Source organism: Mytilus trossulus, chromosome 10 (genome assembly GCF_036588685.1).
Source record: "Mytilus trossulus isolate FHL-02 chromosome 10, PNRI_Mtr1.1.1.hap1, whole genome shotgun sequence".
In the NCBI taxonomy this organism is placed as follows: Eukaryota; Metazoa; Mollusca; class Bivalvia; order Mytilida; family Mytilidae; genus Mytilus; species Mytilus trossulus.
In genome coordinates, this window is record NC_086382.1 from 54,084,714 (window position 1) to 54,102,993 (window position 18,280).

The 18,280-nt window shown below is 31.9% G+C and overlaps 1 protein-coding gene across 1 annotated transcript; it reads left to right on the top strand.

Moving 5' to 3' along the window:
• Positions 1 to 280: 280 nt before the first annotated feature.
• On the top strand, positions 281 to 18,036 carry LOC134687636 (uncharacterized). Its single transcript, XM_063548081.1, has 12 exons — positions 281 to 392; positions 1,235 to 1,372; positions 1,583 to 1,662; positions 2,372 to 2,443; positions 2,850 to 2,994; positions 6,072 to 6,224; positions 6,683 to 6,756; positions 8,051 to 8,122; positions 13,926 to 14,082; positions 14,479 to 14,594; positions 15,993 to 16,098; positions 17,455 to 18,036. The coding sequence occupies exons 1-12, from the start codon at positions 362 to 364 to the stop codon at positions 17,688 to 17,690; spliced, it is 1,380 nt and encodes a 459-aa protein (XP_063404151.1). The 5' UTR covers positions 281 to 361; the 3' UTR covers positions 17,691 to 18,036.
• Positions 18,037 to 18,280: the final 244 nt, after the last annotated feature.

The following is an 18,280-nucleotide window of genomic DNA, read 5'->3' on the forward strand; positions in this document are numbered from 1 at the left end:
TTGTATATTACCGGATAATTGCGATGTGTATGATTTGAAAATAAACAAAACTAATCTTTCTATGTATAAGGAAAATACTTGTCAACAAAATGCCATCATTTTAGTGGGTTAGATGCAAAAAAATACATTAATGTTTGTTTAAACATTTTTACATTTTGAAGTTACTATGTATTTGTAGATGTTTGATCGTGAATCAAGTTGGACCAAACTTTGCGGGAACAGAAATTATCATTAGCACACATATTGACCTGAAATAATGAATCTATATATTGCTTACCAACCATATCATAACTAACACAATTGATAAGGGAAAAGTAGATCAAATGTTGTACTATTGACAATCTTCATTCTTACTTTCATCATGGCTAATATGATATGGGCTCTTCTGATGGGTAATTATTAAACTAATTAAAATCATCTTTATTTAATATGTTTATGCAATTTCCAAAATTTGATTGAGGAAAATTCAAATTGCTGAGGTACATGTATGTGTAAGCAATCCCATATATATAATATATACACATCTTCATTAAGATTATATAAATTCAATTATAGTAGATTGCTATAACTGCATTTGTCAAAGTCATATGAAACAAGTAATTGGTGAAAAATAATGTTTATCTAATTTTTGAACCCAATGCATGTATATATTATTAACTTAGTCTTCTGTGCACGATTTTATCATTTTATTACGCAAATCTATCGTATAATCGTCAATTGTGTTGGCTCTCTATTTGTTATGATGTAAAAATATAGCGTCTCATTACTTATGTCGGTGAAATACTTTCTGAAAGCAAGCTATTAAAAAGTAAACTTCTAAATGTGGACAATTTAAAGAATATTCTTTAAAAAAAAGATATGTACATTAGTTTAAGAATTAAAACTATCAATTTTGTTATAAAAAAAACCTATGCATCAATTTTGTTTTAATTTGAGGTTTCATATGACTTTAAATTTGTCTTTACCCAGCGGAAGCTTAGACGGTTAGTCGTTAAAAAAGTGTTAATATCATTTCTTTTTCTTTTTCATACATTCAATACAACTTATTTCTAATATTCTGTGACATTTCTGAATGTTTTTTCATATTGTTATTATTTCGGGTTTTTGATTACATGCGATTGCGTAATTTTTTTTAGTTTGTCACCGTTCCCTTAAAGTCATAAGAAACCTCAAATTAAAACAAAATTGATGCATATGGCTTTTTTTATTATTTGTCTGTCATTATTTTTAACAGTTGCAGGTGCCACGCTATGTGTATCAGCATGTGATGATGTGGACACGAGGGCATGTGAACTACTTGCTAACAAACGACCAGATTTATGTAGTGACCCATGTTCGTCTGCATTATGTAACCGCTTTTGCGGACAGTGCTGTGAGTACCTTAGAGGCGAAAGAAAAAATGAAGATTACATTTTTGTTAATTTTAGATTTGTTACATCATTTCTTATCCAGCATTGGTTCCTTTTAAAGTAATGGCATACTTCAGTTTACAGTGCTATATATTTTATTACATTCCATTGTAATCTACATTTTTTGCACAATTAAAGAAAAAACATTTAATTGTATATCTTTATGTTTTCAGCCGTGAAGTGTTATCAGTGCGATGAGGTCAATTTTCCCCAGAACTGCACAAACGTCGTAGAATGTCCTTCAAAAGATCATGTAAGGTTCCTTCAATTATGCACACATAATGCAACGCGTTCTTGTTGGTACTTTGAACTCAATATTTTTTTAGAAGATAAATAAAGGCAACAGTAGTATACCGCTGTTCGAATTTCATAAATCATATCAAAAATAAAACAGTTCCGGGTTACAAACAAAAACCGAGGGAAGTCCATCTCCTGAGAAACAGGAAGAAGATAGTTAGCAAGTAATCGGGGAAAAAAAGTAGACGAAAAACACAAAACTTGGATCGAAGAAAAAACAGAAGGTCCACAAACTCTACACAGAAAACCTTATATTAGGCAAGACTTATCGCCAAAAGAGCAGTGGTTATCATGACAGTGTTATATTCTAAAGGTTTCTGTGACAATAGTGGCACTCGGGGTTTTTTCATAAAAAGTAAATATTGGGTGAATAGTTCCATAGGATTGGGTGATAAAGTTGATGGGATTGCGAGAAAGACAGGTGAAACATAGTTCTAGTATTCCATAACATTCAACAAACTTAGGACAGCATCAGTCAAACTTTGTTAGTTTTTTAATACACCTACTTATAATAGAGAGAATAGCGGTTCTCTTTTAGTTGCAATTTAATTATTCGTACATTATTTCCTTATATTTAATATGAGTAACAAACTAAAACAATATAAATTTTGCCTTAAAAAACAATGAATAATATGATCCAAAGTGTCAATATTTTTATATTTCAGTATTGCTATACTACACAAAGTTTTGCCTCTGATTTTAGGGAAATCTACCGGATGGGATGTGCTCTAAAATCTGTAAGTTTTATTCATATTTGGGCTTTGTCATATCATTTTAAGCTGCTAAATGTTTTGGTTTATTTACATAAAACTCTTATTTCAGATACCGCCTTCAATTAAGTGTCACACTCTTTACAACACTAAACAACTTTCTGCGACACCTCATAAAAGGTTAACAGGGAACCAGTTGCAATGGATCCTTTCCCCCTTAATAATTCATCTGGACAATATCTGGTTGAATTTTTTTTTTAATTTTGTCACATGTTTAAGTCAATTAAATAACTAATACATTGAAAGATACAAATTGGAAATATATCAACTATAAAAAAGGATAACTTCCCTTTTATTGGATTTGGAATTGCATTTTCCTCTAATGAGATTTTCAGATATAAATAACTCAATATTGAAAGTTGTATCATAACAGATATGCAGTCTTTACCTGGGTCCAGATACAAACAGGAGAAACATAGACGTCAATGGGGCCTGCTGTACGCAAGACAATTGTAACAACAGATTACCCTACGATATAATTACTTCACAGACGCTCCCTTCTCAGTCCGTCTCTACAGGTTAGAATTTACTTTGTGTAGGAAGGCGCCCAAGGTGGCACGGTAGTATTTGCTTTCCAGAATTTAGGTTGCTCTTTTGTGTACCCTACTTAGGTAAATGTATCTAAACAGTGTGATTGGACAAAAAATACAGTATCAACTGAACATACTTTCCCAAACTGAGTGATGAATCAGGTGTAGAAAAATATGAAATAATTTTATATACAGATGAAAATGAATTTTTGAGAATTTTTTTAAATTTTGCATTCCCTGCACCATAAAAGACCTAAAAGTACTAGTGGCCTTAGGATTTTAAAAATAGCAAAAAAAGTAAACGGTCATGGTACATATCCAAATTCATTTCTGAATGGTAAAATGAAAGTACTTCAGTTAACTGTGAATGTAGAATTTTTGCAGTGTAAGAAAGTGGTGAAAATTCTAAAAAGGCTATCATTATCCCTTTTGGCCAGGAAATACTACCGTGCCACCTTAAGGGGGATATATATTTTTACACTAAATCAATAAAGGAACTTTTTTTACCTATGCAATTTGTAAGTTTATCAATACAAAGTTGATTAATGGCAACTATGAAAAAACAAGCCTTAAATTCCACCCCTGAGAGTAAAAATTGCTGATTCAGCAAATTTTGCCTGATCTGTAGGTAATAATGTAAAACTTTACCTAGATAGTAGAAATTCATTATTTTTATGTAACTTGCACTACATTTTTAATTATAAATGCTCGCTTTGACTTTTCACAGTGTCTGACACATGTGCAACCACTGAAATTTGAGACGCGACATTCTTCATTTGCATGTACAACCTATTATTTTCACCGAAATAAATAAATTGCATAATTTCTTATTTTTTTCAACACAAATACAGCTATACTAGTTTTCTTGAGGTTTAATTTGTAGTTCTGATGTAACATGACACCAGTTGGAGCTTTTGGGGAACTAGTAAGTGGTTAAGGGGTCCTTACTTATTCATTAAGCTCTCATACTGGTCTGAAATAGAGATAGAAATAGGGGTTTCTTTACATTGAATAGACCTTATTTTTTACAAAGAATGTATTTATGATGTTATATCAGCAAGATTAAATGGTTTATTCATTTTCCATGCAAATACCATTAGTTGTTAAGATTTTCTGACAGTGAAAAGCACAATAAAGGCAAATTGATGATGTAAGGGGACATAATTTAACTTAATGCATACATGAGAAATAGACAAACAGTCAACTTAGAGATGTGTTCTAGTACATGTATTGTCAAACAGATTTTGGAATAATAGTTAACTGCAATCTAAAGACTCTTGTTGTATTATTCTCATAATCTGAAAATGTTTAAAGTAATATAAGGCATGCTGTCAAATGTGGAATGGACTTTAATACCAGTTTTCATGATTTGGTGCTAAAACTGTTTCTTTCAGTCAGATTAAACATAAACAGAGTTGTCAATCTACTAATTCCTCCTGAATCATCATGTTTGACTTCTGTGTTGATTTCAAACATCATATATTTGGGTTTTGTTCACTCCTTAAGTAAAAATGGTAAGATGAAAAAAAAGTGAAAATCTGCCAGATGGGGTAGGGGTGTAATGTTTCATTTTTTTTTGGTAAGAAATGAGTGCAGCCTAGTATTCTTTATTATAATATGTTCCAAAATAAGAAGTCTATGCATCATAGGTGTCATGACTGGTTTCAAGTTTGTTATGTCTTGGTTAAGGTGGCACGGTAGTATTTGCTTTCCAGAATTTAGGTTGCTTTTTTGTGTACCCTACTTAGGTAAATGTATCTAAACAGTGTGATTGGACAAAAAATACAGTATCAACTGAACATACTTTCCCAAACTGAGTGATGAATCAGGTGTAGAAAAATATGAAATAATTTTATATACAGATGAAAATGAATTTTTGAGAATTTTTTTTAATTTTGCATTCACTGCACCATAAAATACCTAAAAGTACTAGTGGCCTTAGGATTTTAAAAATAGCAAAAAAAGTAAACGGTCATGGTACATATCCAAATTCATTTCTGAATGGTAAAATGAAAGTACTTCAGTTAACTGTGAATGTAGAATTTTTTGCAGTGTTAGAAAGTGGTGAAAATTCTTAAAAGGCTATCATTATCCCTTTTGGCCAGGAAATACTACCGTGCCACCCCAACAGGCAATGAAATCATAAATATAATGGTTAATTTCATATGCAGGTATGTATTATGGGGAAATCTTATGTTTTATGAATGTCGAGATATTGATATGTTTTTTCTAGTACATTTTTACAAATGAGTTTCGCCGAAGTTTCTGGAAATACATCACATTGGTTATCACACGCCCGAAAATTTGTCTATTGTTTTCTGCATGGCCATAATATTTGTTTTGTTTTTTATGCATTACGATTCTCTGCAGGCATCTTTTAGACAGTGCACAAGGTCACATTTTCATTACTGAATTTGATGTTGTGCATTAAATCACATTTGAACTAGAGCTTTCAAAATTTACGTGTGCAACGAAATAATTTCATAATAATTTTGTTCGTTTTCATCGTCATTAAACATATTGCAATGTTGTATTGATTATCATACTTTTGTTTTTGCTTATGTTTATCACCTTGCAGTTTTAACAGCGTGATTTTTTCCCTGTAATATATTTTAGTAATTATTTATACCACTTATTAACAGCAGACTATCATAATTAGGTATATCACCGACACACGTTTGAGAGAGTTCTGCCTTTTACAGATCCTAACAGATTGATGTGTTTGGATTCATTTTTTTAAGTTAAGGATTGACTGTATTACATTTTCTAAAGATAAAGAAATAAAATCAAATATGTGGTGCACACTGAAGGGTGTACTCGAAGTGTGCACCAAATTTTATTTTGTTATCTCAGATAGACACAGAACAAAAATAAACCAGTCATTACTTATAATTTGATTCTTAATTTCATTGATGACGTCGCGTTCACATGACAAATATATGTCTTTGAGCTGATAGACAAAATACTTTCTGTCAATCAGAAGACGTGCTAAATTCCAAAATTAAAGGGTAACTTATGTTAATGACACATAAAGATAATTTTTTTCTACGCTTTTTGTACTGTAGTGATATTACCATCGGGTGCTTCAACGTTGAACCAAAATAGTTGCACCAATCTTGATGATACTGCATGTGCACGAATGAATCAAGCAGATCCGTCACTCTGTTTATCTGGTGGATGCTTTGCAGCACTGTGTCCAGGTTTATGTGGGAGTTGCTGTGAGTATGCGAAGAAAAACTTCTCATAAAGTAGCATGTTTTCCGAAGATATAATAAAATTACGATAAAGAAGTGTTAATGATGTAAAAATGCTATGGCATAACTCCGTTTTTGGCTGTTGGTATGCTTTCATTGATATTAAATGTACACATGTTCTACCATAATATTTATTCAAAAGATAACCTACTCTGTAACAAAAGTTAAAATTTATTATACTCAACAGAGCTCATAGACCCTTGCAATCGATTGAACCGTGTATGTATGACATTGAACTATTTGTGTTTGGTTCTGTTGACTTGCTTGTACTTCCTGCAAGATATTAAAGCACAGTCTGCAACGAAGTCCATCATCATTATAAAGTCCTTTTACATTGCAGAGAAAAACCCGAATTTAAACTCTGAAATTTTTAGAAACAAACGTTTAACGCCGCTGTCAAAACCTTTTTCTTTATTCTTCAGTTAATTGTTACACGTGTGATGATATCAACAGTCTCACAGATTGCAAGAATACCACTCACTGTTCATCAGGAAGCGTAAGTTAAACTTTTATTTCCAATTCACCGATTACTGTTCTGTGTTGACACATGGTCATAAAAATATATAACCTGTGAAAAAATCATAAAATTGAAAAAAATGTTACTTCAAGAAAATATTACATTAGCTGTATTCGTAACCTTTTAGAATGTTTGTCCTCAATGCTTAAACTTTGTTCTTTACTTGGCATTTTTTTAGCGTCAGTGTTGACTCTTTTAAAGTCGAAATGCGCGTCTCTGCGTACAAAATCTAAATATTGTATATGTGATGAGTGTATTGTTCCATGAATGAATAAGAGAAATTAAACAGTTTATATATTCATTAAATTGTTTGCAAAAACCTGTCTTGTAGCACTTTCATTATTTTTAAATAGGCAATTGAATAAAAACAATGTATATCAGCAACAGCACATTTGAACTTATTGATTAATCGACATTAGATTGTGCTATTTGCTTAGTGACTTTGTATTTAGAAGTTTCGGTATTTTTTTATTTTACTTTCGACGCATAGTTGTAAAAAAAAACCATGATAATGACTGTCTGTAACAGAAAGGTGAATGATACCAAAGGTGCGTTCAAACTCAAAAATCGATCTATACGACCAACAAACATAACAACAGTACACAAAACACAACATAGAAAATTAAAAACTGAGCAACACGAAACCTACAAAAGGAGGATGTAACTGTCTATTGAAAATTACAAGACATTATTTCAATATTGAGTTACAACTAAATTTAAGAAAATTTTTCTAGAGAATATTCAAACATCTAAAAATTTTATAGTAAAATATGCCGTCTACGAAATATAGTTGACCTTCAAAAAAATATACAAGCGTCTAAAAAGTATGGTTATCAAATGTAAATAGTTATGCTCATGCTGTTTTATCTAAAGGGACTGAAAGATGGAAAGCATTGAATACGTGTTGTGTAGATGCATACCGATATAGAAATATACAGACTAACAAATACATTGATATTCCGCCTGGAAAAAGGAACAGCTTGCCAGTCACTTTCATCAACAAGATTTTGTTGAATAAGATTTTTTTTTTAAACAAATGTTAACAAAAATACTCGACATCTAGGAAAATTCAATATAGAATGTTACATAATATAAATATCGATAGAATTGTTAGTATTGTTTATAGAAGCATATGCCGAACTCAAGAAAAGTCACCAAGTAAGTGTTCTGGTTGACAAGCAATATTCGTAAACTCGAGTTCATTGATCAAGCATGCAGAAATATTCAACTGTCTAGTTTTCCATGGAATTAAGTTATATATTACTACTTTCAGGAATGTTTTGCCTACGAAACTTTGACTAAAGACTTCCGTCAAGTATACAGAGTCGGATGCGTACAACAGCAGGTAAATTGCGTATTCAATAAGGATTCGAATGACCAAGTGATTCGTGTATTACAGGAACGCTTACCCGGGGTTAAGCATTCAGTGATGTCGCTTAAGGTTCCCAGAGGTCTGTATCTGTTTGATATATGCAAACTGTATTAACACGTTCTTAACATCGGTCAATGCTCTTCGTACTTTATTTAGCCATTTAACTTTTTTTGGATTCGAGCGTCACTGATGAGTTTTTTGCAGACGAAACGCGCATATGGTGTAAATACAAAATGTAATTCTGGTAACTATGATGAATTTATTTCCCAATGTTTTCATTTTTACGGTACTTTTAATATTACCATATAAGCGGGAGGTTATGCTAGCCATCAATCCAGGTTCAACATACCATTTCTTTTCTTAAAATGTCCTTGGCATATCAGGGACATGGTAGTTGTAATCAAATCGTCCATTTCTATATATGTTGGAGTTGGGTTTTGAAGCAGGTCAGTGTTTATGTTGTTTCGTTGTTTTCATCTTAAAGTTGATATGTTTCCCTAGGCTTTTGTTTTTTGACTCGGATTTGTTTCTACTTATTTGATGTATGACTATTGAAAAGCGCTATACTTCTATCGCCTCTATTCATTACTACTTACTGCTATATTTTGATAATTAAGCGACTGTAACTGATTTCGGAATATTGGAACTGATATATAAAACAGGAAGTTGTGATATGATTATTGAATACAAAAATCTAACACGGATAAAATACAATGTCAAAATTTAAGGCTCTAATTAAATCAAAGTTTATAAAATCATACGATCTGCTTTGTTTCCAGACAGTCAGAGACAAATAATGTTATATAATGAGTAGATACATTAATTAAGAGCTATCAGAGACCTGTAATACGATAATGCAGTAATGTCTCTGGAGTCACATCAAGTAGTTCGTGCATTGAACTAAGTGGGTTTAAAAACATTGCAAACAAACGTACTTTACTGCTGAATAGCATTCGTTATCATTCACCATCTTTTAATAGATTAACATTTGTTCAATTATATTGATTATTTAGAATTTTCTTTAAAGCTGGAACTTGAATGCATTGTTAATCCACACTTTTGGTGTGTCATTTGTATGCAAGAGTAGTGACATCTCTTTAAACTAAGAAGACTATATTCCCTTGAACAGTTTCGTTATTTTACTTTTACCAATACAAAGAACCTGTTATAATTTTAAACATATCCATTCATCAAAATATTGGAGTATTGTCTTATTATACTCTAATAGAAAGGGTAGTGCATCTGCCACGAATTTATCATGATTTGCTTAACTTGATTATCTAACGACAAGTACGTGTATTTTTTGTTAAACCCCATCCACAAACACACAAACACATGTTTAAACTCCATAACATTCATTACTTCCAGAAAGTTTAAATTTTAGACAAAAAATTGCGATGAAACCTACCTTAAGCATTTGAACTATTTTGAAAAAAGACGTTACACGAAAGTCAAATTTATTATCTCCCCATAATGATAAAATGATGACAAAATTTAATCAGAGTTATCTTACATTAATCGCAAAAGTGTCTCTAACACGCAATCTTAATTTTCAAATACAAATGTATATGAAAAAAAAACATATCATTTCCCAATAAGCTGCAAAAGTATAGATTGCATGTGATGTCTATTGTCGATGACAATACCGGCGTCACACATTAGCATAAAGCCCCGACAAACGCCGGACGTGGTAATACAACATGAACGTTGCCAATACGCTGGTAATCTGGTCAATCATATCTGTATCGTGTGCACAACGATCTTTTAGCGTGTATTGGAAGTACGAGAAGCGTACCTAAGCGTTTAAAATGGCGTTCAAGTAACGTATGTTGGCGTTTGTCTGGCGTTTGTCTTACGTAGATGGAATGCACGCTACGAAGGAAAAAAGGTCTCTTGAACGTACTTGAGAAATGCTTTCGGACGTTTAATTATGGGGTGTTTGTTACAAACATATCCGCATACGTTTTACTTAAAGTCAAACGGTCTTGAAGTGTACACAACGTGCCCTTCGTGTGTCTCAAACTTTTATGTAGCGTTTTCAACGCGCTTGTAGCGTATGTTTTACGTGCGTGTATACGTAGCACAAAGGTATTCGCTTGGCACAGGCCTGAGCTGGATAAAAAATTGTTATGCTGCATACAAATTTCCTGTAGTTAGAGCGTTTACCAAGGGCACATCTTTGCATTTCGACGTACTTCAAACTTATGAAACGTGCGTTTTACGATTTCTTAGCGTTCCTCTGACGCGCAACCAACGTATATGGAATTTTTCAATTTTTTCTGTACGTCTGGTGCACGCCGGTCTATACGCTAATGTGTGACGCCGGTATTATATTACAACTGAGTAAAACAAACAAGCGGCTTGAATAAGCTCGTTATTATATTGTTCAAGCATAAAAACATAACCACATGAATATTGTGCGACTTTGGTTATGTTCATTGTTGTTAAGTTTGCTGATGTTCCGAATTTGTACAATATAAAATGTACCTCGGTCAACGCTTTTATATCTCAATAGAACTAAAGAAGCATTCAGCTTTTCATTGAAAATCTGTTTTGTTTTATTGTGTTATTTGTTTATCTAGTCATGCAATAATCATCCACTCTGCTCTTCAAGTTTGTACTTTTTGGGGCGTTTTTAACTGATTTTATTCGAACGCCACTGGTGAGTCTTTTGTAGATATTAAATATAAACTCATCACAGATACCAGGATTGAAATTTAATATTAACGCCAGACGCGCGTTTTATCTACAAACAACTCATTAGTGACGCTCGAACCAAAACCTGTTTAAAAGGTCATATAAAGTACGATGTTAAAGAGCATTGAAGACCAAAAAGTCCTAATCGTTTGCCAAATACAGCTAACTAAAGGTAATCTATTCCTTAGGTAGAAAAGCCTTAGTATTTCAAAAAGTTTTGTGAACATTTATTATACTGAGCATATCAATGATAACTCAATGCTGACTTCTGGACTAATGATACCCTTGAGGAAATGAATCTCCATCAGCAATGGCATCGACCCAGTGGTTGTAAATAAACTCCTCATAGATACCAGGAATGCACGTCTGACGTTCATAATGTTAAGCTTGGTTTCTATGATGAGTTTCTATTGTAACTTGATATTTTTAAATAGATTATTATATCATATGCAGACTTTCTTTGTGGACATGAAGTAGAATACAAAAGCAGGTAGATTGTTTATCCTATAGAAATTAATAAAGATTTATTTTCTCTACTTTGTTTTGATATTTGGTCGTTTATACAAATTACATCCCTCTATTCAATCGATAATAAAAAGAAATGCACTAAAACATCAGGTTTAAATACAAGAATTGAATTAGGTCCTCCATTTAAATTGTAAAGAATGTGAATTAAAAATTTATATAGAAAATTGTTTTGACCTAGTTAAAGATAATCATAAAGCTATTTGTCAATATGAATGTGAATGTGAACTTAATATTAATTTACATAGAAGGACAGTTAATTTCAAGTACTTTATTTATTCAAAACTTGTTTCTAATGATAAAAGGGTTAGATAGTCTGATCAAAGTATGTATAATGTTTGTAAGCATACACAAACTTTGTGTTTTAAAATGAAATAATTGTGTAAAAATTTGAAAATCCAAAATTATCTGATTTTACATACAGAACGCATAAAAAACCAAGCAAATAAAAATTTTGAACTGACATTTTGTTTTTCAACAACTTTTTTTTTCTGTTATATAGTAAGTATAACTACGTCATCAATTAAGTTAAATTATTATAGTTGAAAAAAATACGAAAATATTTGTCCGTGTGATATAGGAATATATCATCAAATCAAAGGAATACTAGTATTATACTTTAAAAAAAAATCATCTTTATATAGCAAAATTAAATATATTCTGTGTTATCACAACAAACCGTATGATGGGCTAATGGACATCTTTGAAAACATCAGAGATTGAACCTTTAGTATTGCAGTAATTTGGTATCGAGTCTTTTTTTTTTTTTTTGGCTGAAACTAAAGATTTACAACTTTCATAACTTTTATAAGAATTGAAAATGTATTTTTCAGTCTGTAATGCTCTTAAAATTGTTTGGCCTTTTAAACATTTGTTTATTCGAGCGTCACTGATGAGTCTTTTGTGGACGAAACAAGCGTCTGCTGTAAATATAAAAATTTATTCCTGGTTTCTAAGATGTGTTTATTTCTTGGGATCCAGGACAGATTGCTATATCTTTATCTGAAATTCTTGATGACCTCTCTTCTCCCTACCACCTAACCTACGCACACATGTTTTAATCAAATAACTGTGCCATTTTACCACATACATGTATGTGTTAAGAAAACGTGTAGGACGAGAGACAACGTATAAATCATATATATAGTATTTAATTATATAATATCTCTTGTGTGTTTTCTCTTGCATAACATTTATAACGGTCCGGTCGATATAATGCTTGAATTTATTATGGCAACCATCATTCCAATTCTGTATATACATGATATATGGGGCAACCTTTACTTCCTATTGAAATAGTTTCTTCTATTATGGTATTATTCCATTGACTCCTTTTTATGAAGCATTGATAAGCTAAATCGATATGCGAGTATTTGTACTGACGTCTCATGTTTCAATTAACGTTTTTTTTTTCACTTTAACAAACTATAACAGCAAGGATATAGATTTTATTTTTTTCAAACTTAACATAAATTGATTCATTGTTGAAGTATGATATTGACTGTAGAAATTTAACACAAAGTGGTATTTCATATATAGTAAAATTGAGAATGGAAATGGGGAATGTGCCAAAGAGACAATAACCTGACCATAGTACAGACAACAGTAGAAGGTCACCAACAGGTCTTCAATGCAGCGAGAAATTCCTTCACCCGGAGGCGTCCTACAGCTGGTCCCTAAACAAATATGTATACTAGTTCAGTGATAATGAACGCCATACTAAACTCCAAATTGTACTCAAGAAACTAAAATTAAAGATAATACAAGACTAATAAAGGCCAGAGGCTCCTAACTTGGGACAGGCGCAAAACTGCGGCGGGGTTAAACATGTTCATGTGATCTCAACCTCCCTTTTTACCTCTAGCCAATGTATAAAAGTTTAAAAGTAAACGCATAAAAATACACACATTAAAAGTTCAAGAAAAGTCAGAGTTTGATGTCAGAAGATGAAACCAAAGAAAACAAACAAAATGACAATAGAATTAAATACATAATACATAAATAACAACAGACTACTAGCAGTTAACTGACATGTCAGCTCCTGACTACATTTAACTGATTGAAAGATTATGTATTCATCATACGAATATAAGGCATAATCTGTCCCGTTAAGGGTTAAGTATCATACCATCCTCACATATATGAAAAGAACAAAGCCCGTGTCATGCCAACAGCTGGTTTTTATAAATGTGTTTAGTTTTTATATAAAATATAAAATAAAATATTAAATAAAATCTATTCATGGAGAATCTGCTTTCACCCACCTCTTTTGTTTTAGATTACATGTACACATAAAGGATTGCATCATTAACGATTTATGTCATTGGACAATTTATACTTTTGCAGGGTGAAGAGCATTTTTGTAATGAAACTTTTCGTAGAAATAGTACCAAAAAAAAAAACATGGCCAATTTCGAAAAAAAAGACAACTTTTTTCTCTTAATATATCTCACCTTATTTGTTCTTACATATTACAGGTGTTAAAATTTTGCTTAAATTGTGATATTTCTTTTTGAAAATTTCAGTTTTTCATTAAAGCACTCTTTGTTTTTAGTTTTGTTCTAGATTTACTGGAAGTGGAACTGGACAAAGCATTATTGGACGTCGAGATGAAGGATTTATTTTGAAAGGAAGTTGCTGTACCAGTAACCTTTGTAACGACCATATAAATTTTATTCAGCCACCGACTACCAGTATACCACAACAAGCAGGTCAGTTCAATTTATTTACAAATAAATTGCTATGGTAAATATTCATCAATCTTTCAATTTCTATTAAACTTCGTAGACATTTAGATCCTTAGATCATTGTTTTGATTTTGTTTTAATTTGGAATAAAATAATAAATACTAAAACATGGATCACAACTGTCATACAACGGGATAATGATGTCACCTAAAACATTGTCGACCTCTGTTGGTATTCTTTTTAGGACTAACCAAATGTATAAAGAGTAATTTCATGTTTGCACTTCATACTACAGGAAGTCTGGGAAATGCGTCTTATAGATTACTAAAGAACTTTTCCGTTCTCTGTTGTTTTATTTACACTATATTCTAGAAGCTGTCTCTATTATTTTGAATTAATCATGACATGTTCTTTTATTAGTGTGTACCGGCAGTTATGGCAGTCAAGATCATACTTCTTGTCCAATTGGTTATGCTGAAACTAGAAATTCATGCTATATGGTCGGACCAATTGAATTAGATTGGGGAGATGCAAAAGTAAGCAGTTATTATCAAGAAAGTAGAGGCTTTGAGCATGTGATAGATTAAACCGAATGCTAATAATAATATAATTAGCAGCTTATCGCACGTGTCCTTCAAATATATTGTGTTGTGTAAATTGTATGTTCCTTTGGTCTGTCTGTCCGTCTATCTCAAAGTTATGGGGTTTCATTCATTAAAAAAGGAGATTGTTCAAGGTTTGTTTTACAATAGCTCAATAATGCTCTGATAAGTTTTCATGAAACTTTCGTGAATTGCTTTTATCAATTGATGTAAGCTCCCTTACATTTTTAATAAATTTTAGATTTTACGTTCAGAGTTGTAGGATTTATTCTTAAAAACGGGTGATTTTTTCTAGATACAAATGACATCAACGTGAATGTGGGTAAACTTTTTGTTTTCAATGTTTAAAGAAGGCTCAACATGCCAGTTTGATATTAAAATATTTAGTGAAAACTTACCGGAGATCGCTGAATTAAATAGTGTGATCCCCCCTGGTCTTTCAAGTTTTATAACATTCAATAACCTTGCGAACTACGCGTATATGCAGATTCAATCAAAAAGGATTTCCCGGAAATATGTCATCTTTGATATGTACGGAGGTTTATTAAGTGTCTCTTTTCCTTAAAATTGTCAGAAATTAAGATTTTATACTAAAACTGACAATTTAAGTCCTCCGTAGATATCGAAGGTGAATAATGTTCAACTGACATGAATCAAAATTTAAAATGAATTATTTTGATTTTTCAATAATTTTGTCTTTAGGGGACGACCATTTGATATTCTGGGGGGGGGAGGATTTGGAAAATAAATAACTCAGCCTTGATAATCACAAAAATAATTGGTTTGTTCTTTGGTAGATTGAAAATAAATTACCTGACTTGCAATGTATTGAAAATAAATAACTCAGCAGGTCTATAGCTTATTGGGCCTTCAGCGGTTACAACACCCTTCCAAAAAAAAATTTGCCTCGCTTCGCTCGGAAAAATATGTTTGACAATACTTTTGAAAGAGGCTAGGTAAAACCAAACTTTAATACTATGTATGTATGCATTACATGTATATTGGTTGGATATATAAATGATTCATTTCGTGAAGGAAAGTATAAAATATGTATATGTATTTTTCAATAGTTTGTGTATACTTCTCAAAAGTATGTGTGTATTTTTCAATAGTATATATATGTGTATTTTTCAATACTCTGTGTATTTTTCAATGGTATGTGTGTATTTTATAATGGTATGTGTGTATTGTTTCATGGTATATGTGTATTTTTGAATGGTATATGTGTATTTTTTAATGGTATGTGTGCATGTTTTAATGTTATCCGTGTATTTTTTTAATGGTATGAATGTATTTTTAAAATTGTATGTGTGTATTTTTCATTCATTGTAGGAATACTGTGAGAAACACTGTGGTCGGCTGATTGATTTTGCTAACAAAGATGAGTTGCTAGCAGTGACAAATTTGCTTATTCCTAATGTTGACGGGCAATTTCAAGGTAATAGTTATCAAAAGTACCAGGATTATAATTTTATACGCCAGACGCGCGTTTCGTCTACATAAGACTCATCAGTGACGCTCAGATCAAAATAGTTAAAAAAAGCCAAATAAATACAAAGTTGAAGAGCATTGAGGACATAAGTCCACTGAATATTGGTGTACTTATAAAGATAAGAAGTGGTATTATTGCCACTGAGAAAACTTCAATCAGAGACAAGACATAGATGTTATCAACTATAATAGATCACCGTTAGGCCTTCAACAATGAGCAAAAACCATACCGCATAGTCAGCTACAAAGCTCTCAAAATGGCAAATGAAAAAAACCCAATTCAAACGAGTTTTAACTAGTTAACGGCCTAATTCATATTCAAAACAATGAACAAAACAATAATACGATGAACCATAACAAACGACAACTGCTGAATTACAGGCTTCTGAATAATGAATCTTTATGTACATCACCCATACAGTCAAAATTGACACACAATGCTGTCTCGTTCATAATCTACATTAACCACTGTATTACACTGTTCATGAACCACTAAATCAAAATTTACATAGACCAACAGATCACAATTAACATGTGTTCGAGTACAAGATACAAACTACTAGTGTAAATATAATATCGAAACACGACATGTGTATGGTATAAGAATAAGAAGATACGTTATGATTGTCAATAAGACAACTCTTCACAAGAGACCAACTAGCACAGAAATTAATAAACATAGGTCACCGTAAAATCCATTTAAAAAATCTAATTTAAATCCACTTTAAAAAAAAACATATTTCTAAGCCCCGCTAGGGACATGCAAAGAAAAAAAAATATATTGTGCGCACAACTTAAATATATTGTGCGCACAACTTAAATATATTGTGCGCACAACTTAAATATATTGTGCGCACAACTTAAATATATTGTGCGCACAACTTAAATATGTTGTGCGCACAACTTAAATATATTGTGCGCACAACTTAAACATATTGTACGCACATTATAATATACTGTGCGCACTTAAATAATATGGTGTGCTCCCAAAATTAGGAAAACAGTTTTCACTTGACCATGACCTCATTTTACGTGTTCGTGTTATGTGTTCGTGGTTTAGACAAAATCTAAGATACCAAATGCAATAGTTTTTCGATATTTGGTTGTATTGAACGATTTTAATGTCTAAATGTCCACTTCACAGGTGTCATCTGACCTTGACATCATTCTCAGGGTTAAGTGGTCCGGCTCCGTACATTTCAAAGAATGATTCAAGACTTAGGCATTTTAAAACTTCTTGTTCACTCTAAACGGTAACGATGTTGTATTTTCTAACATAAATTTTCTTCCTTTTCTAATACAGATGAATTTGCCTGGGTCGGTGCTAAATATATTAACAGAGAATGGGTTTGGACGAACAATGGTAATTTGGTAAATGAAAAAGACTTTGACAGTCTAACTAGTTCCCATCCACGGACACATATATGTGGTTTTGTGAGAGTGTATATGGACACTAACCCAGGACAACTAAGAGAGGAACTATTCGAGGAGAATTGTGACCGATTGTTTTCACCGCTCTGCGAAGCTCCCAAAGTCTAAGCGTTCATTATAAGAAGAAATATTTTTTAAGTAATGTATTTACATAAATTTGGATTAAAAGTAATGTCTCTTTTTTCACTTTCTTATCTTTTTCAAAAATCAATAAGAATATCTTCAATGCAAATAGTATAAAAAGACAACTGTGACCAGTCTGTGGAGTTGATTAACCAAAAAGATATCCTCTATCGATAATGTTACTGATAGTTGATTGTAATTACATCGAAAATATTTATTGCAAATATCACATAAACTAAATAATATCACTGATCCGTGGAGATGCAGTCAGGGTTATATGCAACATGCAAGACGGACATGTAAACCGTACATCCATTACATACACAACATCGTTGCAAGGCTTCCAAAATGCCTTAAAATGTTTTCACAAAAAATCGTTTTGATACAAGGCAATCTGTGATATTCCAAAATAGCGTCTAGTAAAACCAATCAGAACTTTTGAAATAAGATATATGACAAACTTGCCAATCGCACCTGCTTGTAAAGTTTGTTTCAAAATGCTGTATGCCAATGACATCTTTACATTTAATCCATTGGGTGCTCGATGTGTACTTATTGAATCTTTATATATAGAA

Coding starts and splice junctions, on each gene's coding strand:
- LOC134687636 (XM_063548081.1), top strand. CDS start 362: ATGGCTAATATGATATGGGCTCTTCTGATGG. Junction 2,444..2,849: donor TGGGATGTGCTCTAAAATCT/GTAAGTTTTATT, acceptor GTATCATAACAG/ATATGCAGTCTTTACCTGGG. Junction 6,225..6,682: donor AGGTTTATGTGGGAGTTGCT/GTGAGTATGCGA, acceptor TTTATTCTTCAG/TTAATTGTTACACGTGTGAT.